The sequence below is a fragment of the Schistocerca americana genome, chromosome 3, assembly GCF_021461395.2.
Source record: "Schistocerca americana isolate TAMUIC-IGC-003095 chromosome 3, iqSchAmer2.1, whole genome shotgun sequence".
In the NCBI taxonomy this organism is placed as follows: Eukaryota; Metazoa; Arthropoda; class Insecta; order Orthoptera; family Acrididae; genus Schistocerca; species Schistocerca americana.
In genome coordinates, this window is record NC_060121.1 from 370,714,973 (window position 1) to 370,742,781 (window position 27,809).

Consider the following 27,809-nt stretch of genomic DNA (forward strand, 5'->3'; position numbering starts at 1 on the left):
CATCCCTGTAATGGACTGGTGTGTCCAGATTCCTGACCTGAATCCTATAGAACACGTTTGGGATGTTTTGGAATGCCAACTTCGTGCTAGGCCTCATCGACCGACAATACCTCTCCTCAGTGCAGTACTCCGTGAAGAATGGGCTACTATCCCCCATAGAAACCTTCCAGCACCAGATTGAACATATTCCTGTGAGACTGGAAGCTGTCATCAAGGCTAAGAGTGGGCCAACACCATACTGAATCCCAGCTGGAGGGCGCCATGAACTAGTAAGTCATTTTCAGCCAGGTGTCCTTCAACTTTTGATCACATAGTGTACTTTGCTGTAATCTTCAGATCATAAAAATATTTTTGTTGCAAAATGTGTTCATTTTATATTGAACCTGACAGTTGAAGAGGGTCATAAAGTGTAACAGGCACTCACTTGACGACTTGGGATGAGATTCAACTTAAAATGAACACATTTCACAACAAAAAGATTTTTAAGAATTGAAGATGAAGCAAAATCTGTTGAAACCAGTTGTCTTAAATAAAGAAATATTTTATGTGATCTAGGCTGTTGAATGTTTTTTAGCTAGCAAGAGAGGAGTATAAGAAAAACAAGAAAGTGGCAAATAAGACAATGAGTGAGGAGGGAAGAAAGTGGATGGAAGAATGGACAAAGTTTATGAGGAAGATAGCAGAGGAAATAAGAAAGTACCATATGGAATGGTCAAAACTAAGTGGAGAGGTCTGAGAGAGGATGCAACAATGTTAGATAGAAATGAGAAAGAGGTGAACAACAAAGAGACACTGAAGATAGTGTTGATGGAGTACTTTTAGCACTTTCTAAATCTGAAAGGACTTGGAGAGGAAGGTAATAGACTTTGGGAGAAGGAGGAATGGCACTAGGTAAAGGCAAAGTAAGTGTCAAAATGGTGAGGGCAGCAGGGGATGTTGGGAAACAGTGGCTGTATCTTGTAAGAGGAGGGTGGTATGGAATGAGAAGATGATTTAAAAGATTGAAAGAGGGCATTTATTGTTCCTGTATTCAAGACAGGGAGTAGGAAGGATTGTAGAAACTATTAGGGAGTCACACTGATATCACAGTGCGCCAAGATATATGAAAAGATCCTGGAGAGTAGAATCTGAACAAGGATAAGGACAAAATTCGGAGAGGAACAGCATGGTTTCATATCTGGGTGGTCAACTGTTGACCTCATATTTGCAGTGAGACAGTTCCAGGTGCATCACTATAAATTTGGGCAAGATGTTGTGATAGCCTTTCTTGCTATAGAAGAGGCATTTGAAAGCGTCTGTAGAAGAAAGGTCTGGGAAGCAGTAGAAAACAAGGGTTTGGAAAAGGAGACAACAAGCAGAGTGGAGGAGATGTGCTGTGAAAGTTTGAGTTGTGTAAAAATGGGAAACGAAAAGGCAGATCTGTTCCAACAGACAAGTGATATGAAACAGGGCAGTGCATTGCCACCTCTCCTCTTCACTGTGGTCCTGGATGAGATATTGACTAAGGAGGCAGAGAAAACTGGAAAAGACAAGACAAAAGCAACAGTGTTTTCTGATAGCTTGATGATTGGGGAAACAGAGAGGAGGAGATTCGGGAACTGCTGGATGCTTGAGAAGAAAAATGTGAGACAGTATGATTTGACTTTTAGTGTCAACATATGTGAGATTCTGGTTACAACTAGAAAGAAAGATAAACCAACTAGCAGAATAAGTTTTGAAGCTGACCAATTGAAGAAGGTGGAATGTGTTGAGTACTTGCGAAGTACTCATAGTACGCATAGGAAAATGGAAGAAGTGAGAAAGAGATTTGTGAACTTGGCAGACAGCAGAAGCATTCCTATGAAGTGTTAGGAGACTATTTTGGAACAAAAATATCCCACAAAAAGTCAAGGAAGTAATATATAGAAGTTACTGCAACCCAATACTGCCCTACGCATCAGAATCATGGGTAATCAAGAAAGAAATGTCAGCAGACTACAGTGATGTGAAATAAAGTTCATCAGAAGTAGGCTAGGAGTAACAATGAAAAGTAGGATGTGGACTGAAAGGGTAAGGGAAATAGTGAAGAGAAACCCTTGCAGAGCAGAATAGAAACATCAGGACTAAGATGGTAGGGGCATTTAAAAAGAATGGAAAATGAGAATATTCCTAAGAAGATACATGAAATAGAGATGCAGAGGAAACAATCAAAAGGAAGGCCAAGGGACAGACAGTGTAGAGAAAAGAGGTGAGGACTGGACCAGGGTGAATACAGAAAGATGGTAGTAAAACAAGACTAGATGTTGAGGCTTATGTTCCAAACAGATCCAACCTGGGTCTGGAAACTGTTCTAGAAGATGATGCTGATGATTCTACAATGATAATTTATTTAAACTTGAAATGTTACAAGTTCAGTTAAACTAACAATTCAGTTGCATAATAGGCCATAGTACGTACAAGAACACACTGTAAACATTTGAAATGTAGCTGCTTGGCTACCCTCATACTTAATCTTTTGCATCACAAGAATAACCATGCCACCAATATATTTCCATCATTTGAGTGACCACTGAATTACAGTTTCATGGTGCAGTTGGTAAGATCCAGGCTACAAGTCAAAAGTTCAGAGTTTGATCCTCAGTCAGTCTCACAACTTTTTTCCAACACTAATTTGTTAATAAGACAAATTATGATGAGCTACACTGTGGTTCAGAGTCACTTTTAACTGTAAGTTTCCAAATAACTGGTTGGAAAAGCCAGTTAAAAATTTGCAGGAAAGCAAAGTCATACCATATCCAATGGGAACATGTTTAATAATAACTGCATGCAAACCAACTTTTGGATTGATGACAGCTTTAGTTTACTTATGCACTTAATGGCCAGACATCAGTTTCCTTGCATGCACACTAATGTTTCTCAAAACTGCAACACCAAGAAGGATTGATTGAAATGACCTTTATACTACAGATTAAATACATTACTGTGCAAATATAATTAATATGATCAAACTATATATCACAGCAGGTATTGAGAAGTCTGTATTATGTGAAGTCTCGACATGTTGAAATCTGAATCTTCAAGTATTGTAACAAAGAATCAAAGAGGACTTAGATATGTTCCTGAGGAATCTCCCTCTGCACAATTCACCTGTGAGAGTTGATGACACACAGAGACTGCAAGAGGATCATGCCAAACAAATTTTTGGCCAAACATATTGCAGACATGTTCAGCTAGCAATATATCTGGTGAATTTGTAGATCAAAAAAGAACCAGTCATTCATTCACTGAAAATTTTTTGCATATTCCTCACTGCTTAAATTTTTGTGTATGATAGTTGGTCAAAAACCATTCTGTGCCCCAGCTCTACAAATCTTGCAAACATTGTGTACAGTACTTGCATTGTCAGTGCAGCTGTTGCCACAGAGTTGAACATATGTGCCAAGAGCAGCAGCAGTTTCTGTTTATACACATGATTTAGCTATATTTTTGTTCCCCATTCTTCTGCAAAGAAGTGAATAGTATTTGAATCTTTAACTATGTTGACTAGTGTGTACCACCTTATTCTTAGTTTTTGCTTCAATTTTAGCGAATTTTTGTTCTGTGAGCTGACTTTGGAATGTTGTTAAAAACCAGAAATAGCATAGCAGCAGTACTTAGATTGCATCCAGTGACTGCTTGGATTAATGTTATATTCCTTTTGGCATTCACAAATATTGATTAAAGATGGCTGGGGAGTGCACCTGTTGTTTATGGATGCACGAGGAATTGGCCACTCCCTGTAAACAGCTGGAAGTTCTGTTGGCCTCAGTTGATAGGCTTCAAGCATGTACTACATGCAAGAAGTAGTACTAGGGTAGCGGTGTATGTGTGGCATGCACATGTGGGTTTTTTGGGCCCTGTGAAGATACATTCTGATGTCATATAGGGAATATTAGTATTCCCATTAATTAAAGAGATCAGCATTCGTTTTGGCAGAGTGGAGAAAGATAACGTTAATATAGTATTATTTAACAGGAGGTGCATTTATGGGAAGGACCCAGAACTAGTCTTACTTATAAATGGTGATAAGGCCCACATAATACTAGGGACAGTAACCTGGCTGAAACCAAATGTTAACAGAATGAAACTCTAAATTCTGATTGGGTTATACATCGTAAAAATGTGATGCTAGATTAGCTGTCAATCTTAGCTGTCAAAACTACAACAGTATATAGCACCAACAGAAGACTTAAGCTGACATCTCCCATCTACAACAATCATAAGTGAAAATTACATTAAATGACTAACAAATAAAATTAATCTGTAACTGAAGTTCCTTCTGCAGCAATAAGATTATAAGACAGTGACAGTGTCACAATGCAATATGGATATACAGTAGCCTAAACATGGTCATTATGCTAAAATAGGCCTATTGCTACTTATAATCTACAGCAATAAAACAGCATCAATTATAGCAGCATTTTGGTTCATTACTATTATTACATCATCAGTACTGCTACTCAGTGAATGACTTTGGCACAACACTGATGTTTCTGGCCACACAAGAGGTGATGCTGATTGGCATACATGTAAGCCATTTGATGCAGGTTTCATCTCTTTTGCTGGTACACTTTTCTGAACACTCTCTGTTGTTTGGATTCATTCAAACCATTCTTTCTGGGTGGTTCAATTTTCATGGAATATTGGTATTCAAATCTAGGAGAAAGAGCATTGGGAATAGTGCATGGAGGAAACTCAAGTGAAGGGTAAAAACTGTGGGACATGTAGATACTTATTAAAATTGTATTCATTGTCATCCACTAACACCAGTTTTAACCTATACAAAATTAAGGAAGGGAAGATTAGTTTGAATGGATTCATTGTATTAGAACGTTAATTTTGTTCAGCTCCTTCATCAATTGATAATTTTAACCTGTATACTTTCCTGTTATCTTTCTTTGTTGAAGTAGACTAGTTTTGTATGTTCAGATAAAATGTTCAGTGTCAAATCCAATCACTACAACAAACAAATACCTCAGTATTCATAAATGCTGTTTGTTATAATCTGTAATGCATTTACTGCCATCTTTCTTCAGGTACATGGCTAGTGGACACCATATAGGAAAAGTTCTGCTTTGCATAAGGGAAGAAGAAAAACACAATGAGTCCAAGATATCCCAGCCCTTGAGGGTACAGGCAAAACCTAGGATTAGCTTCACTCACAATGCAGTCTGCATTGTTACAGGTATATAACTATAGCAAAAATAAAGACATTCACATGTATGGTAACTTCGTATTTGTAGCAAAATTATCTACAAAACTGCAATACACAGGTGGTCTTGGAGGAGTTGGCCTCCAGCTATCAAACTGGCTAGTTTCACGTGGCCTACGACAGTTGGTCATTACATCTAGAAGAGGTGCATGCACAGCATATCAGCAGCTTTGTCTGGAAAGATTGAGGAAAAAGGGTGTGGCAGTGCATGTTGCTGTGGATAATATGTGCACAAATGATGGAGCAAAAAGCATTATAAACCAGGCAAATAAAATGGGCACTGTCATTGCAATATTTCACCTGGCTGTAGTAAGTAACACACTTTTTCTCTTATGTGAAACTGCTTACAGCAATAGCATGATAGATAGTTACCAGGTATGATAAGCATATTTTTATACTATATATACAATGATATTCTGGTTCCATAAGACAATACAGAAACATATTGGATTGAAACTCTGAAAAGTCAGAAGCTTAAATAAGAACTATATTGGTTTCTTTCAAGGGGACTCTCTTAAGGGAGGAGGCTGTGCTGATCTAACATAAATCAGAAAAAATAACTTACTCAAAACAGAGCATATTATACTAAGTACTGTAAGAAAGAGATTAGCACAGTGAAGAGCAGAAGTTGCTTTTCTATTTCATTTTAGTGGTGAGCCATAGTGCACTTTTATTCCAAAAATTGAGCTAAAAACTGTTTTGACAGTTGCCTTTCAATGTATGCATTTTCATGTTTTTTTATGTGACACGTGCAAGTTTGGTGGCATATAGATGTTGCTATTAAATGTTAAGATAACTGCTGTTTGTTGGTACCTTTCCGCCACTATATACTGATGCAGAGTGTTATGGCCACTTCAGGTGTGAACTGAGTTCCTCTATACAAGACCAACCCCCCACAGCACATGCATGTTATAGTCCATTGCATACGTGCTGCTTGCATGCACTTACGCTCTAAATCTGTTACTTGCTGAGAGCACCATCTATGGTGATAGCTCAATGATAGATCAATGTCAAATTGATAATTTTCATACACTAGTATGACAGAATGATGTCAGTTAAACAGCTCATGAAATTTCCATTTAATACAATTTCTTACAGTTTCAAACTTGAACTTGAACGGCTTCAGTAGTGCCAGACAGATATAAGTGAATTATCAAAATTTCATTCTCTGCTGAATGTGTTCCAAGTATCTGTGCCTGCATAGTGTAACCATTCTCTTGCCTAGTCCACATAAATATCAAATTTATTCTTTTGCTGAGATATAAAAGTTGGAAATTGTGTGTGACTTACTGTGCATTCTTCTAGCAGTTGACGAGTTGTTATTTGAAATGTAATATACTCAGTTTTTTTGTGGTTCTCTATTGAAATATTACTTATTGCTCAGGAAATATGACAGGTTTTATTTGTAGAAAGGATGTGAGTTGATTTCCACATTAGAAAGTTCAGTTCATGTGAATTTTCAGAGAACTAAAGAACCATGAATTGTTTGCAAAGATAATATCAACATAGAAATGATGTGTCTCTGGGGAATGCAAATTGTGAACAGTACTCTAGAATGATCTTCATAGAACTAAATCCTGGCATGTTTTCAACTACTACTTGTAATCTAAATGTGCGCTCTAGAATATTCTGGAAACCTCCGTTGTCATGTTAATTATTGTATTCACATCTGGTTTTCTTAACGTAGAATGCTTATATACAGTTGTATGTTTTTATGACTAGAAAAATTTAAGAGTCAAAATAGTTTTAAAAGATATCTGAAATGACCATGAATTGAATACTGATGTTTCCAGAATACAAGACATGAAAAAGTTTAATATGTTTTGGATGAATGGCAGCATCGGTCATAAATATTGCAATCCTTTATTCTCCATACAGAGAAACTCCTATAGAAGTTGAACAATATCTTTTAGGATACGTGACATAAATACATTGAAAACTATTTATTGCAGCCTGGCACATTCACTCATTTTATACACCATTTCTTTCTGAGGCACAACACACAAAAACACATTTTTAATCCAAGACAGGTTTTTAAGAAACAAGCTTCAACCTGAGCAGCTATCAGTCCAAGACTTAAATAGTTAAATGTGTTGCCTGTAGTCCTCTACATTCTGTTGAGTGAACACTACATTAAATTGGGGTGAGGGAAGAGACATTTAACCACAACTAATGGTCCAGCAAAAGCATTCATCTTTCTAACCCAAAATTAACCAGAAAAAGTTTTTAGTGCTGCTAGTGGACAAAGATAAAAGACAGAAGAACACAAAACCACCCTTGCTTTTGGAACTGTTAGTTCCTTCTCCATAAAGGAAAGAAGGATAGGTTGGGGAAGGTTAAAAAGGAAGGGCAGGTCACTCAGACCCCAGGATGTGAGGGAACAAATTTAAAGACAAGGGGAGACCTACATTCTGTACTCATATCTTGCTTAAGCAACATTGTTGTTGTTGTTGTTGTACTTCTTCTTCTTCGTAGCATTAATTTTGCATTGTGTAGCGTCTACTGTACTCAAGGTCTGGCAAATTTATTTTATTTAAATTTGCAGCCGGATGCCCTTTCTGTTGCTGCAGTCATCAGTTAACTAAGGGAGGGAAATCATTTGTGCCCGCTGTATGTGAATTGTGTAAACTTTGTTCTGTGTGTATCATATGTTAGCTGTTTGTGTATTATTTTTTATGAGTTGGAAATTGGGGTCCAAACCGTCAGTTGACTAAGGGAGCATTGGAAACAGCCAAAAAACCACACACGGGCTGGCCAGTGTATCCAGCCATGGTTTTTAATGGGCTATGCTTATGCGATCCAGGTCTAGCTCATCTTACTGTCTCAAAACCTAGTTCAATGTAAACTATACAAGCAAGGCTTGTATTGCGTTAACATGACAAAGTGAGCAATAAAGATAAAATGTAAATCAAATAACTGAGCTGCTTGTAAGATTTCTTCAAAGATATTGCAACTGACACACTTACTTTCCATTAGATTAACTGCTTAATGTTAATTGTTTTAAGTCCACCACATGGGTTCAATCCACCTTCCTGTCTCATGAGTTAGTATGCTTCACATGTGCTCTATGAGCAGCTCTTATTTTGTGTTATCTCAACAAAAGTGAGCAATGTAAAGCAAATAACTGAATATCTTGTAAGATATCTTGAAAAATATTGGAACTGTCACACCCAAATTCCAAAAATTTACTCCAAACATGGTATTTGTTGCAAATAAGAAAATCAGTTTAGTTTTATTGTACACTCCTGGAAATTGAAATAAGAACACCTTGAATTCATTGTCCCAGGAAGGGGAAACTTTATTGACACATTCCTGGGGTCAGATACATCACATGATCACACTGACAGAACCACAGGCACATAGACACAGGCAACAGAGCATGCACAATGTCGGCACTAGTACAGTGTATATCCACCTTTCGCAGCAATGCAGGCTGCTATTCTCCCATGGAGACGATCGTAGAGACGCTGGATGTAGTCCTGTGGAACGGCTTGCCATGCCATTTCCACCTGGTGCCTCAGTTGGACCAGCGTTCGCGCTGGACGTGCAGACCGCGTGAGACGACGCTTCATCCAGTCCCAAACATGCTCAATGGGGGACAGATCCGGAGATCTTGCTGGCCAGGGTAGTTGACTTACACCTTCCAGAGCACGTTGGGTGGCACGGGATACATGCGGACGTGCATTGTCCTGTTGGAACAGCAAGTTCCCTTGCCGGTCTAGGAATGGTAGAACGATGGGTTCGATGATGGTTTGGATGTACCGTGCACTATTCAGTGTCCCCTCGACGATCACCAGTGGTGTACGGCCAGTGTAGGAGATCGCTCCCCACACCATGATGCCGGGTGTTGGCCCTGTGTGCCTCGGTCGTATGCAGTCCTGATTGTGGCGCTCACCTGCACGGCGCCAAACACGCATACGACCATCATTGGCACCAAGGCAGAAGCGACTCTCATCGCTGAAGACGACACGTCTCCATTCGTCCCTCCATTCACGCCTGTCGTGACACCACTGGAGGCGGGCTGCACGATGTTGGGGCGTGAGCGGAAGACGGCCTAACGGTGTGCGGGACCGTAGCCCAGCTTCATGGAGACGGTTGCGAATGGTCCTCGCCGATACCCCAGGAGCAACAGTGTCCCTAATTTGCTGGGAAGTGGCGGTGCGGTCCCCTACGGCACTGCGTAGGATCCTACGGTCTTGGCGTGCATCCGTGCGTCGCTGCGGTCCGGTCCCAGGTCGACGGGCACGTGCACCTTCCGCCGACCACTGGCGACAACATCGATGTACTGTGGAGACCTCACGCCCCACGTGTTGAGCAATTCGGCGGTACGTCCACCCGGCCTCCCGCATGCCCACTATACGCCCTCGCTCAAAGTCCGTCAACTGCACATACGGTTCACGTCCACGCTGTCGCGGCATGCTACCAGTGTTAAATACTGCGATGGAGCTCCGTATGCCACGGCAAACTGGCTGACACTGACGGCAGCGGTGCACAAATGCTGCGCAGCTAGCGCCATTCGACGGCCAACACCGCGGTTCCTGGTGTGTCCGCTGTGCCGTGCGTGTGATCATTGCTTGTACTGCCCTCTCGCAGTGTCCGGAGCAAGTATGGTGGGTCTGACACACCGGTGTCAATGTGTTCTTTTTTCCATTTCCAGGAGTGTATTTGACAAACACACCACAAGAGAAAAAATAATTTCCGTGTAGACTTTACCTTACTGACTAGTGATCAGAGCAAGGTTCTTAAATCTGTTGGAAATGTCTCCAATAAGTTCCCATTTGACATGAGCTTAAGGAAGGATATTTTTGCAGGTCAGAACCAGAGGGTAAGTGTCAGCTAAGATACCACAGAGAAAATGGACATATTGTCAGAAGTGTCAAACGGAAGTGTGCTGGGATCCCTGTTGTTTATAATACATATAAATTACATATGACAGAAATTCATTCTAATTTTGGATATAATCTATTGCTATTTTGCAGAATTAAGCAGTTATGAGATTGTGCAATTCTTCAGGTCATCATGCAACAATGGAGAAGTGATAAACATAAGTGAAATAGGCATAAATGTAAGCAAGAAGCAGTTGGTCAGTTTCTGATCCAGAAACACTAAGATGACTTTTGAATATCTGAGTATAATCTAGAAGGAGAGATCATCTCTTTTAGTGCAAACTGATTTCTAGTACCTAGGAGTGATATTTTATGGCATATTGCTTTGGTTACTGCATGTGAAAAGGGTAGTTTGCAAGGCAAACAGGTCCCTCCCCTAAGCAATGAGAATCTTCAAAATTGCTCCTTTTCCTGATAGTTTTGCTATGTGAAACATAGCTTAAATAAGCATGAAAAATAGCTTGAATCAGCACAGTTTATCAACATCTACAGCTACATCATTCTCCAAGAGCTACCTAATGGTGTGTGGTGGAGGGTACTTTTCGTACTACTAACTGAGCCCTCCAACTGTGTTCCACTCACGAATAGCATGTGGGAAGAATGACTGTCAGTAATCCTCTGTATTGGTTCTAATTTCTCAAATTTTCTCCTCATGATCATTATGCAAGATGTATGTATGGGGAAGTAATATGTTGTCCGACTCTTCCCGGAAAGTGCTCTCTCGAACTTTCAATAGGAAATCTCTCTTGTAACAACTGCCAATAGTCAGTTAACAGTTGTTAATTATTAATGAAATTCTTCACTTTGTTTTAACTCACCTCATTCCACTTCCCTGAAGGCTCCCTCTTTCATGGGTTTGGATTTGTTGAACATAGTGACTGAATGAATACACCCTGTGGCATGCATGAGAGTTAAGTGTCATCTTCATTTAATTCATAGGAAATAGTGCAATAACATACTTCTTTACTGACTTAGGATGAGTTTCCAATTTCAAGTATTCTGAAATTAATTTTTCTTACATGACCATCATTTCTCAAGTGAAGTGTGGCCTCAAAACCTTCCCAGGATTGTCAATGTGTATTGGCTTAATTTGCGCAATATCTATTCACAGAATATAATTTACATTGATCATGTTGCTAACAAATCTGCTCCATTGCTTGCTAACAGGTGCTAAGAGATGGCCTCATACAAAATCAATCAGCGGAAACATTCCGTGAAGTATGGGAACCCAAATATTCAGCAGCATACTGGTTAGATATGGAATCTAGAACACTATGCCCTGATCTTAAGTACTTTGTATTTTTCTCAAGTGGATCTGGACCATGTGGTGTTCCTGGGCAATCAAATTATGCATTTGCCAATTCCGCAGTAGAGCATCTGGTAAGTATATGACATACAAATGTTCCTATTGTTTTATTTTTAAATTTGCTATTGTGGACATCACTATATATATAGAAACACACACACACACACACACACACACACACACACAAAATACTCTTTTTGCAATTTGACTTACAGGGTTACGGTTTTCAGAATATGGAAGCATATTATAAGTATTATATCTGGTGTTTATTCTAAAACATCCTTCAGAGGACTCTCCCAAAAGGCTGATATTTTGACAAGTGCTTCACAATGCAGATATTTATGTATATTCCTTTTTAGGAGTAGGGCACAGATTTTTAAATTTTTATAAAGTGAGTTTCTTCCCTTTATTTTCTTGGAATACCCCATTTCAGGTTTAAACCAGCTATTTTAGCCTTTCACCATATAGCGGAGATGCTGGGTTGCAGATAGGCACAACAAAAATACTGTCACAAATAAATAAGCCATTAAGGCCTTCTTCAACAATAGACGTATACGTAGGCGTAGACACACACACACACACACACACACACACACACACAAATGCAACTCACACACATGACCATAGTCTCAGGCAACTGAAATTGGTGTCAGTTGGCTGAGACTACAGTCGTGTGTGTGTGAGTTGCATTTGCGCTTTTGTGTGTGTTTGCATGTGGGCCGTAATGGCTGAAAGCTTTATTTATTTGTGACTGTATTTTTGTTGTGCCTACCTGTGACTCAGCATCTCCGCTATACGGTGAGAAGCAACTTTCCTTTTCATAATATTGTTACATTCCATCCTGGATTTTTGAATGTTTGCTATTTTAGCCTTTTTGAGTCTTAATGTAGTCATTTATTAAATGTAGTATGGTAATTTTCAGCCAGTGTTTCTTGCTGTTTATGGCAAAGTATTTCTATAAAAACTTTTGTTCACTGTGTTTACTTTCATTGAGTGTTGTTTCAGTGGACACTTGAATGTTTGGTTTTAGACAAGATATTGTGTCAAGTTTTTGTGGTATTGATATTAGTTGTGGTTTAGTTGTATAGTTGCTTTCTTAGCCAAGAGCAAATTTTGAGATCACTGTTGTTAGTTCTTTAAATCATTCTACCATAGTAACTGAACTTATGGAAGGTAGGTGTTTAGTTTTTCAGTAATTGTTAACATTTTACCATGAACGAGAAGTGTGGGCTTTGTTGTAGGTTTGTGAGTAGTGGGTTATGGTGTGAGATTTGTTCATAGTATTTCCACTGAGAGCAGGGATGCAATGGGCAAGCTAGTGGAATTTCTAGTGAGATCCTCTCCTGGAAATGCAGAATATTTATCAGAAATCACTCAATAGAGGAGCAGGAGCATAAACCTGTTGGGTCAGTATGAATGACCCATCCAAAACATCCCAGACTCTAATATCTTGATATATCTCGAGCACCCAGTCCCCTTGTTGTTAGGCCGCCCGCCCAGTTGGGTCGGGCCTAGAGCTCCTCAGCGTGATGCTGGGATAAGCGCACTGCCGCTGCAGTTACAAAACACAAAGGAGTAACTAGATAGGATGAGGAGGAAGAAGGGTGATGGGGAATGGGAACTGGCAGTTGGTAAGAAGGCTACAAGGAGGAGAAGATATCCTGTCAGTTGTATTTTGCAGCAGTAGATTTTACTAACTGTGAGAGTTTAGAGATGAGGAGCCTCTTGTAGCTGTGGGTGTAGGAAACATACAGCAGACCTCAGAAGGCACTGATGACAGAGAGCATGGCTCACATTGCAGTGGTACCAGTAGAGTCTGTGAATGATTGGGTTTCACTACCCGTGGCCTGCACCTCAATGAGTATGGGAAGGGGAGGTTGGCAAAGCTTATAGATGACAATGTAGTGAGCAGTGGTGGAATCACCCATGGGAAAATTTCTTTAATAGTTTCTGTTAGATCTGTACCTTTTTTAGACTGAAGTAAGCTGATAGGTATTCCTACTTAAAGGAAGTCTCTTTAACATAAGACCCACCTTCAAAGAAGGTCAGGTATCCAAGTTGTGCAGAAAATAGCATATGTCATCAAAATATAAGAGATATTGGAGATAAAGTTAGTGAACTGTTGACTCTGACATTATCGGTATGCCAGAGCAACACTTAACAACATTGTGAAAAGAAAAGTTGCTACTTGCTACGTGGCAGAGATGCTGAGTTGCAGATAGGCACAACAAAAAGACTGTCACAAATACAACTTTCAGCCAGTTAGGCCTTCATCAAAATTAGACAACAAACACGCACATACACACTCATGCTAACACAACTTACATACATGACTGCAATCTCATGACTCCTGGATTTTCCAAAGCAACACTTAAATAATACAACAATTAAGAGGTTTCCTTTACCACAATACGAGTAGCTGGCTGTTCTTCAAGGATTTCTTTGCGAAGTGGGGAAGTGGTCATATCCTTTTGTGTCTGTAGATGTATCAAAGCACTGCACTAAACAGGGATTTGAATGCTGTGCAGGGGCAGTTGAATTTAGTAAAATTAAACTTTTAATTATAGTTGTTTATAGGTCCTCTGACTTTGGAGCATTTTTGTTCAAGCTAGAGAAGGTTCTTGATTCACTTTATAGGAAGTACCAAAAATTAGTTGGATGTGGTGACTTCAATACTAATTTTGTGTGTGACAGTGCAAGAAACAGAATGTTGGATGGTCTCCTAGTTCATATGACCTGATTTGGACTGTATTTTTCCAACCAGGGTGCAGGGCAACAGTAGCACAACAATAGACAATATTTCTATTCATACTTCCTTGCTAGATGGACATTCTATTAGTAAAAGAGTGAATGGTCTTTCAGACAATGATGCACAAATTTTATCATGAAAAGGTTTTTGTACTCAAACAGATGTTGTATATAATTACAAACTATGTGTAAAAGCTAATCCAATGGCAACAGAGAGTTTTTAAGCATAATTAAAAAACAAGAGTGGCAGGATGTTTGTAGTTCTGATAAAACAAATGATAAATAAAATGCTTTCATTAACATATTTGTCATGCTCTTTGAAAGTTGTTTTCCATTAGAATCTTCAAAACTGGGTACTAGCAGTAAAAGACAGCATGAGTGGTTGACTAGTGGATAATAATATAATGTAGAACAAAGTGGGAATTATAAAAAAAATATTAAAAGTAGTCGCAATTGAGCTACAGTAGCCCATTACAAACAGTGTAGTCTGCACAAGATAAGGTGGCTGATTTGCAGTGACAAATTTTCATCAAAAGTGCTGAGCAAGTTCATTCATTCATTTGGATGGGGAGGCCGATAAGTGTTTGCCACCTTTTGGCTGGGTGGCAATTATAGAATTGAGGTGCATGCCCTGCAGTCTCAAGATTTTACAGAAACTATCTGAAGAAACTTATAGCTTACTATCTCAAGTTCATTTCGTTAATGGTCATAAGTATTGTGATATTTACATGGAAGCAACACACTGTGTGAAATTTGAAAAAGTTTGCAATGAAAAATGGTGGTTACTATGATTTTGAATTTGGTGCAAATTACATAATATGTTGCTGTATGTGAAATTTAGATAACATATCAAATTTTTCTTTAGACTTGGTTGGAGGTCACAATCTTCATCTGATGTAGCACACTCATTTGGTATCATGCTGTGCCAGTGATAAAAGCAGAGTGAAATATCCATAACATCCCACATATTTCATAAACGGTGTGAGATACTGAAATGATATTTTGCCAAATAATAGCACACAAAGAGGAGAGTATTTTACCGTACAGTTGCTATGCAAAACTTCATTTTCTACCATCAGTAGCTGGTGAAATGAGAAATGCTATGAGTTTTGGAGCAACGCAAATTAAGACATTACAAGCTTGTTTTGTAATGAGGATGTGTTTTTTTAATGAGTTAGTGACCTTACTTTTCCTCAGTTCCTCACTTAATGACTTAATAAACCACTCTTTCAGAATTCTCTCACAACTACATCTGCACAACATGTTAGAGAGATGACACTGTGTAAATTCTGCTGTGTTTTGACAAAAGAAGCAAATGTTAATATGGAAACAAAAAAAATGTGTAAGTTTTACTCAAAATTCGCCACTCGTGGTGATTTGCTGAAAGTTACAAATAGTTAACAAGCCAAGAGAAAACAAATTGCTGCATTTTCAGTACAATTCTTGTTAGATATTAATCAAAGCAGAGATGGCAGATCTTTTTGAATGGTCACCATGCACTTGTGGGTGTGAAGGGGCTCCACTTAATATTTACAAAAAATGTAAGCATAGGCTTCAGTTTAGAGTGGCACTTACCCTACAATGCTCAGCATTTCCCCTATAGTGCCTGCCCATAAACTCACTCCCCCCCACTACCAGTCTACCCATGTCTGCACTGCCGACTGTGCAACTATCAGCCATGGTTACCTGTGTTGCCTCTAGAGTAAGGCACTTAAAAATGTTATTAGGAAGGGAAACTGTATGTGATAAGCAAATAGAATAGCTAATTCACAGGATAAAATTAAAATGATATCGTCAGTCATGAAGCCAGCATCTGGTCAGCAGCACAAGTTCAAAGATATAAAGTCAGTACATAGTAAAAATGTTTCTGTTATGATAAGTCAGATATAGGTACAGAAGTTAACAATCACTTTCTGAACATAGTGGTGAATTAAATAAAAACTTAGTTATTAAAGGGTGTCATATAACTCTATTCAAAAATGATTTCCTGAGACTGATATCTGACATTCTCCTCCATGACACTGACAAGGGGGAGACTGAGTCAGTAATTAAATCTCTGAAGACTAAGGACTCTAAAGAAATGATGGAGTAGCTAAGAGAATACTGAAGTACTGTGTTGCACACATTACCACTGTTTAGCCATATTTGTAGTTGTTTTTTTATTTTTTTAAGAAATGATCAGTTTCCTAGACCTATTTCTATGTCATTCACATAAGTTGCTGTCAAATGTAGAGTTGGTTTTAGAGGTGGTTTGGCAACAGAAAATGCTATATTTTCTTTTCTATTTGAGGTACTGGATGGATTAAACATATTGTCTCAAACACTAGGCATCTTTTTTGATTTCATAACTAATATTGTTCTAGAAATTGTAACATTATGGTAGCTCACAGTTGGTTCACCTCTTAATTTAAGAACAAGCAGCTGGTCATTCTCTACAGTATTGAGAATGGCTATGATGTGAAGTCTGAGTGGGACATGGTCAAATGAGGAGTGCCCAGGGATCATGCCTGGGGCTACTCCCCTTCCTTATTTATACAAATGATATGCCTTCTACTATTACAGGTGATTTTAAAATATTTCTAAATTTCTGTTTCAAATAGTGCAGTTTAAGACATAAGTTCATAGCTTGCAGAAAATAAATTGAAGCTGAATCATAGTACGAATCAGTTTTTACAGTTTCTAACACAACACAACAAAACCTGATATTCTGCTTGCATAGAAGTGGCATATGATTAGTGAGACTGAACAGTTCAAATTTATACGTGTTCAGATAGATAGTAAACTGTCGTGGAAATCCCATATTCAGGATCTTGTTCAATGACTTAATGCTGCCATTTTTACTGTTGGAACATTTTCAGAAGTTAGTGGTAGCTTGGTATGAAAAGTAGTCCACTTTTCTTATTTTCATTCACTTACATGTTGGTATTATATTTTGGGGTAACTCTTCCCATTCTCAAAGAGTATTTTTGGCTCAGAAACAGCTGGTTCGTGCAATAAGTGGTGTAAGTTTGAGAACCTCTTCTCGACCGCTATTCATTAGGCTGGGTATTCTGACATTGGCTTCTCAATATATGTATTCTTTAATGTCATTTCCTGTTAACAGTGTCAGCTTATTCCCAAGAATTAGCAGTTTTCACTCAGTTAATACTAGGCAGAAATACAATCTGCATTTGGATTGCACCTCGACTGTTGCACAGAAAGGCATGCAGTATTCTGCTGCATCCATTTTCAATAAGCTAGCACAAGAATTTAAAAATCTAAGCAGTAATCCAAACACTTTCAAATCCAAACTGAAGAGTTTCTTCATCGGTCACTCCTGTTCTGTCAAGGAGTACCTTGAAAAATTAAGCTAATTCCTGTGTCACTTTGTTGAGTGCATTTATATAAATGTATAGCTTGTCATCTTTTTAGGATTCATGAACATTTTATTTTATCTCTTACTACTTTTCTGTTGTAATTTCATATATTGCTACATTCCATGGCCATGGAGATCTGCTCCCCAATTTGGTACTACAGAACTTCATGTATAAAATAAAATAAATAAAATATGAAGAACACTAATATTAACATAGAACATTTCATTATAATTTTGACATAGTGATTCTAGTTCTTTATGGAAAATAAATAATTAACTTTTTATTGTATTAGCACTCAAAAAAATCCATAAACAATTGAGATATTTACTCATGCTACAATTATTTTCTCTTTTTATAATATTTTAATGAGAAGTCTTTTACTGTGAAAAGTCTTTTCATGTGTCACTTACATGAAAACACACACAGTAAGATGTGTACCTATGTACGACCAGAACTTGTGACCTAAAATTACAGCTAACAAGAAGTTTTATATTACATTTTGGTATATAATTAATCACAATTATAAGTTTTGTGTAGTGAAACTTTTTATATTGCCTGTTAGTACATTTTTATAGCCTGAGTAAGATCTCTCTACAGCACAAGTGGTTAATGGTGCATATTTCATTGACACAGTTGCTTGTGGTTTCTCCCCAGTACAATACATTTTTGAACTTCTCCCCCCACGGTAATAGTGGACACTTTCTTCATATCTTCATATCCAGGATTCCTCAGAAGAATATTCTATAAAATAAAACAATGCAAAATCCAGGATGGAATGTAACAATATTATGAAAAAGGAAGTTGCCACTCACCATAGAGGTAGATGCTGAGTCACAGATAAGTACAACATAAAGACTGTCACAAATAAATAAAGCTTATGGCTAGTAAGGCATTTGTCAACAATAGATGACAGACACACACACACACACACACACACACACACACACACACGCACACACACACACACACACACACGCGCGCGTGCGCGCGCGCTTGTCTCAGGTAACTGAAACCACACTGTGAGCAGCAGCACCAGTGCATGATGGCAGTGGTGACTGGGTGGGGGTAAGGAGCAGGCTGGGGTGGAGAGGGGGAGGGATAGTATGGCAGGGGTGGCGGACATTGTAGTGTTGCAGGTTAGATGGTGGGCACAGGAGAGGTTTGGAGAGGGGGGGGGGGAGGGGGGGGAGTAGTGGAAAAGGAGAGAAGTAAAAAGACAGGGTGTGATTTCCAACTGTATAGTGCTGGAACGGGAACAGGGAAGGGGCTGGATGGGTGAGGACAGTGACTGACCTCCCCACCCCAGCCTCCTCCTTACCCCAACCCAGTCGCCACCCATCACGCACTGGTGCTGCTGCTTGTAGTGTGGTTTCCGTCTATTTTTTCCCAAATGTCTTACTGGTCAAAAGCTTTATTTATTTGTGACAGTCTTTTTGTTGTGCCTACCTGAAACTCAGCATCTCTGCCATATGGCGAGTGGCAATTTTCCTTTTCATTATATTGTTATCCTACAAAATAATAATGCGTGTTGTACCCACTGAAAAAGGTATTTCCTCCAGATGCGTCTGCACCTCAAATATCATCTGCTATATTTCTTAAACCTTCAGAACTACAAAAATAAGTTAACTCAAGTGCCACCAATAGTGTCTCATTATCGAGTTATAAAGACAAGCAACACTGTGCTATACACATTCTTGATTTCAGTACAGTGTATAAATGTGGTTACTATATTTTTCCTTAATGTGTGCAAATTCACATTATTAATTTACCTTGGAAAATCTATTTAAAAACCATGTTTTTCTGCAGAAGTCAGTTTTAGTCCCTACTTCTTTTGTACCATTTAGCCCTTTAAGTGCAATTTAGTCCTTAGTAGGTTCTGTAAGGTTAAAATCTTCTCATTTGAGCCATAGTTATGACCGGTATTTCTTTTCCTAAAAAATATAATGAAAAGTGTTTGCCCCAGGGAAATATGATTTTATTATTGGGATAATTTTTGGAAAGTGTAGTTCATCTATAAAGCAGACCACATATAGGGTGCTGGTGCAACTTATTTTTGAGTACTGCTTGAATGTTTGGGATCCACAGGTGGGATTGAAAGAAGACATTGAAGCATTTCACAAAGATTAGCTGCTAGATTTGTTACCAGTAGGTTCAGTCAGCTTGCAGGTGTTATGGATATGATTCGGGAGCTCAAGTGGGAATCCCTGGAGGGAAGAAAACACCCATTTTGAAGCACACTCTGAGAAAGTTCGGAGAACTGGCATTTGAATCTGACTGCAGAATGATCCAACTGCCACTGCCGCCAACATTCTTTTGGTGTAGGGACCTCGAAGCTATGATATGATATGAGAAATCGGGTCAAGGAGACATATAGACAGTTGGTTTTTGCTTGCTCTACCTGCGAGTGGAACAGGAGGGAATGACTAGTTGTGGTTTAAAGTAACCATCGCCTTGCTTTGTATGGTGGCTTGCAGAGTATATATGTAGATGTAGAATCCTATGATGAAAACTAAACTCTACAAAAACTTCAAGGGCCTCATATTATTAAAGAAAAGGGTCAGCTGTGTGAGTACACTGGTATTCAACAACATGACAGAATATATATACAATGAAGCATGATGAAGTTTAAGACCGAACTGAAGAAATTTAAGTTGGGCAACTCCTCGTCCTCCATTGAAGAGTAACTTCACAAAAGTTCTTAAAAATAATATTTTAGTTTATATTATAATTAATTTCCATTGTAATATAACAATATATCATAATGTTAAGATGTTCATTTATTGAATTTGAATGAAATGCACAACCTTGACTTCATTCCACACACCACTGACACCTCAACTAATATAATGTATAAATACATACCTAGACTACATAAAAGTAAATGGTATGTGACTACCAGCCTGGTGGATTGCTTTTTATGTCTCTGGCTTGCATATCAATTGCACTGCTTATTTCATCAAGCTTCTGATGAGTCTGGAAAGATAAGTCTGCAATCAGTATGTATTACCAGCTTGCACATCTGACAGTGAGACATGGATTTTTCATGCAAAACCACTCAAAACTTGAGTATTGCTCAGTGGCCAATGATGAGGTGCGTGCTGTAATAGGAGAGACAGGAAATCAAAGAAATGGATGAGGGAACAGAGCAGAGCGGATGGCAAAATTATGTCGATATGCAAATGAAGTGGAGGCGAGCAGGACATATGGGTACCATGAGGGATGGTGGATATAACAAGAATGTTCTTTTTGGTGTCCAAGGGATAAGAAAATAGTGGGACAATGACCTGGAAGGTAGTTATATGACAGTATAAAATATGCAAGAGCAGCATGGAAGAACAGATTTGAAGAGCACTATTATGAAAAGTCTAGAGGGAGAATTTATCCAGAGTTACTGTTCTAGTGATGCTGATGATAGATATTCTAAACAAAAAGCACAGTTTAGGAAGTTTTGCAGTTAGAAGAACTTCTCACTGTGTTAACTGTAATAATATGATGCTTATTTATTCATAATGTAGGAAAGGATAGATTGCTACTTAATGGTAAGTAGCAATCAGTCTTTTCCCACATTGCTGTTATTCCTACCTGGAGTTTCCATTGTTTTATTTATTCATAATGTTTTCACTCCCCGAAGTTATACAGAATTATCTTCTGGGACTACCTCTAAAGTAAAGCAGATGTTCATTCAAAAAAGTGAGCTGTAAGAATATGGTGTAAAGTGGATAACAACACATCTTGTTGAGGCCTCTTCAAAATTCTTAAAATTCTTATACCCACTTTCCAGGACATTTCCTGAATGACATTTGTTCCTGATCATTAATACTGTTTCATTTAATTATGGGTTGCCTAGTCACAATAGCTGCCTGAAGAAATACTTCATCCAGACTTCCCCTTTTTACTCTATGGTTGAGATTAGGTGTTGCTTTCTGGTGCAAAGATTTGCAAGATGCTTCCACCCAGTACAAAAAATAAATTGAGAGTCTCTACAAATTAAAATTAAAAACAGACATTATTTGTCACTCCTTCCATATATTATCCGAGTATCAAAGTTAAAGAACTGGAGTTTTCCCTCAGCTGTGTGTCAAATAACAATGATCATTGTACACAGACATCTATTCTTGAGGGCACAGAGGCAACTGTTGTTTTGCGACAAGCATCAGCATGTTTATGTAAAAATTAACAGTAGAAGATAAACGGCATATGTTTAATGTAACTGAGGAAGCAGAAGCTTTGGTGTTAATTTTACCTCAGGAAGAACAAGTAGTTCTTCATTGTTGTTGCAGTTTGTTAATGCATACTTTGATTTAATCTACATTCTTGATAGCTGTCTTTCATGATGGGACCTATAGAACAACATGAATGATTGCATTAACGAATGAGTGAATAAAACACTGTATTCACATAAAAGCTTGTAATTTCAAAAATCTTGTGTGATAAATCTGTCCAAAATTAAACTACAGTCAAATTCAGAGGCAAAAGGTTTACCTCTCAGGCAGCAGCAACATAGACAAAAGCCAAAAGTGCCTCCATCCAATGAAAAATCAAAGGGTTGGAGTAAATAGGACAATATCACAACTAGTCACTCAAAATCCTGAATTAAATGAGGCAGACCATGAGACTAAAATAAAAGTATTCTTGTCATCATTGATCCTGTACCATGAATTTGGCAGCCACCTGCTGTATGTACCTCTCAAAAACAACAGCTTCAGTCATTTTCTAGTTAGTTCCTGCAGAAGGTTTCAATAATATGGTACACTACTGACATACATTTCTGTCTCTCCATATAATGTGGGGAATTTGTTGAAGATTTGAATATGGGAACAATTATCAAATAGAGATTAGTTCAGGTATACTTTTCATTTCATAGGTTCATAGTGATGAGATCCACAGTTGAAAGTGGATGAATTTTTCTAATTTTTCAATAAGAAGCTATCTACTGTATAGTTACAGATGTAGAACATTATTTGTATCACTTTATTGTTTAAGAAACCATTTTTGTGTCTCCTGTAAAATTTAACAAAGTGGAGTTTTCATTCCCTATCATTGATATATCCTAATGACCCTTCCACAGATCCTAAGTGAAATGATCCTAATGAATGTGGAAAAAGCAAAAAATTTGTAACATATTTTTATTTGAAAGATACCACCAAATGTGCAATTAACATGTAGATATATAAACACTGAAGTAAATTAGATAATACATAGGCTATAAAAGTCATACAGCATCAAACAGAAAGCAGTTTACAACACTCATTTACATTTATCACATTAATGCAACAAGATGTGCAGGAGTCTGATTTTATGTAATACTCATATTATTTAGTTGATATTATTAATAATATTGGTAGTTAGTTTTTAGTTATTATTAATAATATATACACTTCAATTAATTCTACTAAGAAATCTATCAAATGAGTTGTAGTTGATAATGAATATTCAGCGGTGTTTAAACTTTCTATGGCTACTGGAAAGTTATTGAAACTATGTACTTCTGAATAATGGACACTTTTCTGGACCAATGAAAGTGACTTTAAATTTTTATGTAAATTATTCTTAATTCTAGTGCTTGTTCTGTAAACTGAACTATTTGTTTGAAGAAAGAGATGTACTAAGTATGACAAACTTCGTTAAGGTATAAATGTATTGGCAAGCAATAACTAGCAGCCTCAGTTCCTTGAAAAGACCATTGTAGAGTGCTTGATTTGGTAAACTTTAGCTTAATTTGATGAGTTGGTCTCATATGACATTAAAGAACGAAAGTAAGTGTAGAATGCTAGCTTTTTCAGTTTTATATCAGCTATGTTTGACATCTGCATTACATCAGATTTATTTAGGGGCTTCAGCAGCATGCTCCTCTCATTTGAATTTATTCTCTAACTACAGTAACGAAGAGTTAAAACTTTCAGTCTCATGTATATCCTTGTCATCATATTATAGACATATACTGGGACAAAACCTCTTCCAAGTTCTGAGCTGCATATGGTGTGTAAGGGGCATTCAAAAAGAAACGAGCTGAAAGCATCATTACAGAAACCAGTACCTGTATGTTAGAAGTATTGTTGAGATCCTTGTCCCACTGTAACACAAGGCAGTGAACGGCTGTCTCATAAAATTCCCGGGGTTGCAATGTTAACTATTTCCACACGTACAGCTGGACGTCGCCATCCACACGAGTCCAGAAAAGGTTATGCTGACGTTCTTCTTTGACCAAGATGGCCCCCTTCTGATTCACTTCCTACAGCACAGGACAAAAGTGCAAACCTTGACCAACCTTTGCCAAGCTATCAAATCAAAACAACCAGGCAATCTCACCTGTGGGGTCATTCTGCTCCATGACAATGCAAAGCCTCATATGGCCAATACAATCGCAGCACTCCTGCAGAAATGCAAATGGGAGGTTCTCAGCCACCCTCCATATGATCCGGACCTCTCTCCCTATCATTATGCCATTTTTTGTCCCCTTAAAAAGGCTCTGAGGGGCAAATTATTCAACTTGGACGACGATGTCCAGCTGTATGTGTGGAACTGGTTAACATCGCAGCCCCGGGAACTTTATGAGACAGCCATTCACCACTTTCTGTCACAGTGGGGCAAGTGTCTCAACAGCCAGGGTCAGTACTTCTAACATACAGGCTCATTACCTTCTGAATGTCCCTTATATCTTTTCAGAGCTTAGATAAAAAGAATTGAATCAGAACCATTTATTAGTGTTCAAGATGATTTCATTAAACACTCTTTCTAAAATTATACTTGATTTGATATTTGCAATGTTTGTACCATATATGATACATGTTATACAAATTTTTGAAAGTGATGTGAAAAAATCATACATTTGTCTACCTTCTTTCCTGCTGAAGCTTAATATATTACATTCTTAATCATCTTGTGAAATTTCTTAAAACACTAGATACTCATTCTTTAAGTCTCTTTGCAACTGAAAATAAAAAAATATTTTGAAACCATTAATTTCCCTTCAATCATGTCAGTGGAAGTGAAAGAGAAAATGATGAGGACATGAAGCAAAGTGAGTATTTAGGTTATCTGGAACCTGTGCGAACCTTGTACATGCTGTTGAGTTCCTGCCTGAAGGGTTAAAATGCCATCTGTGTTGAAAAGGGCTTTGTGTAACTGATGTGAACTATTCTGTATGCACCTGACATTGAGCCAGACTGGTAGTCTACAAACTATTGAATAACTTTTCCTCTCATGTGTCTTATGATCATATTTATGGCATCCAATTGAATGCATTGACTTTTACATGTTAATCAAATATAATCAGTATCAATTTCATTAAAGGAATAGAAGATGTCTCAGTGAACAATTATCACCAAATTTTTAATTCTTTACAACTGTTTCATTACTTAGGTTGAATCCCGCAGAGAATGTGGATTCCCTGGCTTATCTATTCAGTGGGGACCAGTTGCTGATGTTGGACGTGCAGCAGATATTGAATTTCTATATGGAATAAAACACCAAACCATAGCCTCTTGCATGATGGAACTTGAAAAGCTAATGCTGAACCCTGAAGCAAGTGTAGCAAGATGCATGGTGATCAGCAATGACATCAATACTTGTTCTTCCATCAGAGGACATCAAAGAAGTGCTGACGTGTTGACCAACATTACTAAAATTCTTGGTTAGTTAATAAATTTACTTTCGCATATTGCACATTGTATAGTATTTTCTCTGTGTCATCCCAGCAAACATGTGAGTTCAGAACACAATATTATTACTGTGTTTGTCACATACAGGTTTCTTAGATATTAATGGTGTGGTAGTAAAAAAAACTCTTAACGTCAAAACATTAAATAAAAAAGGGAATTGCTCAGAAGCCCACTCATGATGGAAATCTATTGTATGTGCAACAACAAATAGACATCACCTCTTTAAGGATGTTCACATTGAAACTGGTATGAGTGACCATGAGATGGTTGCAACTACAATGATTTCCAAATTGCAAAGGGAAACTAAAACAAGCAGCACAGTTTGTATGTTCAACAGATTAGATAAAGAGGCAGTGGTGTCATACCTCAATAGGAACTTGAAATACTTAGTTCTGTAGAGGAACTTGCAGCTAAGAACTATGGCTTGGATTTGGAAGAATAGTCATTTTATTTATTTCAAACAGTGGAAAATCCAGGATGCAATGCAACAATATTATGAAAAGGAAAGTTGCTACTCACCATACAGCAGAGATGCTGAGTCACAGATAGGCCTATCTTTGACTCAGCATGTCCACTATATGGTGAGTAGCAACTTTCTTTTTCATAATATTGTTACATTTTATTTTATTTATTTTGTGTTTTGGTGATCTATGCTGTGAAGACATGTAACATAAGAAACACTTAATTTGTGAAGGAAGCTTTACTGAAGGAAGTTTTTACTGAAATGGCCCCCTTGTGTACCATGCTCAGTCTTGTATTCTCGAGAGTAGATATCGCTTCCTCTGCCAGTATCATGACTATGATACATACTATTAGGTTTAAAAAGGTTATTTTTCTCTTATGAAACACATCATGGAGAACATATATTGTGCAGTGGCTGTGAGGATTTCAAGTTTTATATAAAAATATCTCTGCATGTGGATCTAGGGTGGACTCCACTCATGATTCTTATGTTTATACAGTACTTTTCTAGCCAGTGACTGATTTCCCCAAATATGATTCCATATCCATAATGGCGTGAAAATAATCATAATAAGCAGATTGAATAGTTTCCATATTTCTATAAAAGCAAATAAAGCATTCAGTGTGAGTTGCAGAATTCAGTCATTTGCACAGATCCAGAACTTGATTTGACCAGTTTAGTTTGCTACCTGTATGCAAGACCAGCTATTTTGAACTATGCACTATAGGCATCTGCTGGTCATCGAGTTTTATCCAAGTTCTTCATTTTTAGAGGTTATGTGAAACTGAATATGGTTTGTTTTATTGTAATTAACAGTATGATCATTATGTAAAACCAGTTCACAATATCCCTGAAAACCTTATTAGCTGAAACCTCAAGTTTCCCTAATGAATTATTAATAAGTAGCAGAGTGTCATTGGCAAAGATGGTGAATTTTCAATGTTATGTACAAAGTGGTAGAACATTAATAAAAAGTAAAGGCCTATAACTGAGCCTCAAGGCACTCCACAATTGATGGTACCCCATTCTGATGATGTTGAGATACTTTCTTAACTAAGCAGTACAACTTTTGTTTTCTGTTTGAAAGATACGAATCAAGCTACTTCCCTCGCGCACCACTTATACCTAAGTATGGAGATTTGTTTAAAGGCATTAGTGACTGACACAGATGCTTTTGTTCATCCACATCTAGATCTACAGGGATACTCTACAAATTACACCTAAGTGCCTGGCAGAGAGTTCATCAAACCACCTTCACAATAATTCTGTTATTCCAATCTTGAACAGTGTGCAGAAGAAACAAACACCTATATCTATCAATGTGAGTTCTGATTTCCCTTATTTTATTATGATGATAGCATCTCCCTAGGTAGGGTGGCATCAACAAAATATTTTTTAATTCAGAGAAGAAAATTGGTGATTAAAATTTCATGAGAAGATTCTGTCACAATGAAAAAATGCCTTGATTTTAATTATGTCCACGCCAAATCCCGTATCATGTCAGTGACACTCTCTCCCCTACCACTCAATAATACAAAACATTTTGCTCTTCTCTGGATTTTCTCAATGTACCCCATTAATCCTGTCTGGTAAGGATCCCACACCACTCAGAAATACTCCAAAAGATGATGGACCAGTGTAGTGTAGGCAGTCTCTTTAGTAGATCTGTTGCATCTTTTAAGCATTTTGACAATAAAACTCAGTCCTTAGTTCACCTTCACCACAACATTTTCTGTGTATTCTTTCCAATTTAAGTTGTTTATAACAGTAATTCCTAGGTATTTAGTTGAATTACAGCCTTTATATTTGACTGATTTCTTGTGTAACCAAAGTTTAACAGATTCCTTATAACATCCATACAGATGACCTCACACTTTTCCTTATTGCAGTTTTTTGCAACATACAGATATCTTTTCTAAATCATATCACTTTGTTTGGATCTTCTGTTGACTTTATGAAACGATAAAGGACAGCATCATCTGCAAACAACCTAAGACTGCTACTCAGTTTGCCTCCTAAATCATTTATATATATAAGTAACAGGAGAGGGCCTATAACACTACCTTGTGGAACACCAGAAATAATTTCTGTTTTACTCAATGACTTCCCATTAGCTGCTGTGAACTGTGACCTCTCTGACATGAAATCATGAATTCAGC

The 27,809-nt window shown here is 37.8% G+C and overlaps 1 protein-coding gene across 1 annotated transcript in view; it reads left to right on the forward strand.

The window, feature by feature from the left end:
- Positions 1 to 27,809, forward strand: part of LOC124605524 (fatty acid synthase-like) — a 135,820-nt gene that overhangs the window by 64,574 nt on the left and 43,437 nt on the right. Inside the window, exons 9-12 of the mRNA XM_047137268.1 lie at positions 5,055 to 5,203; positions 5,292 to 5,539; positions 11,284 to 11,496; positions 24,889 to 25,159. Of these exons, the coding sequence (XP_046993224.1) occupies positions 5,055 to 5,203; positions 5,292 to 5,539; positions 11,284 to 11,496; positions 24,889 to 25,159 (881 nt within the window). The remainder of the gene's footprint in view (positions 1 to 5,054; positions 5,204 to 5,291; positions 5,540 to 11,283; positions 11,497 to 24,888; positions 25,160 to 27,809) is intronic.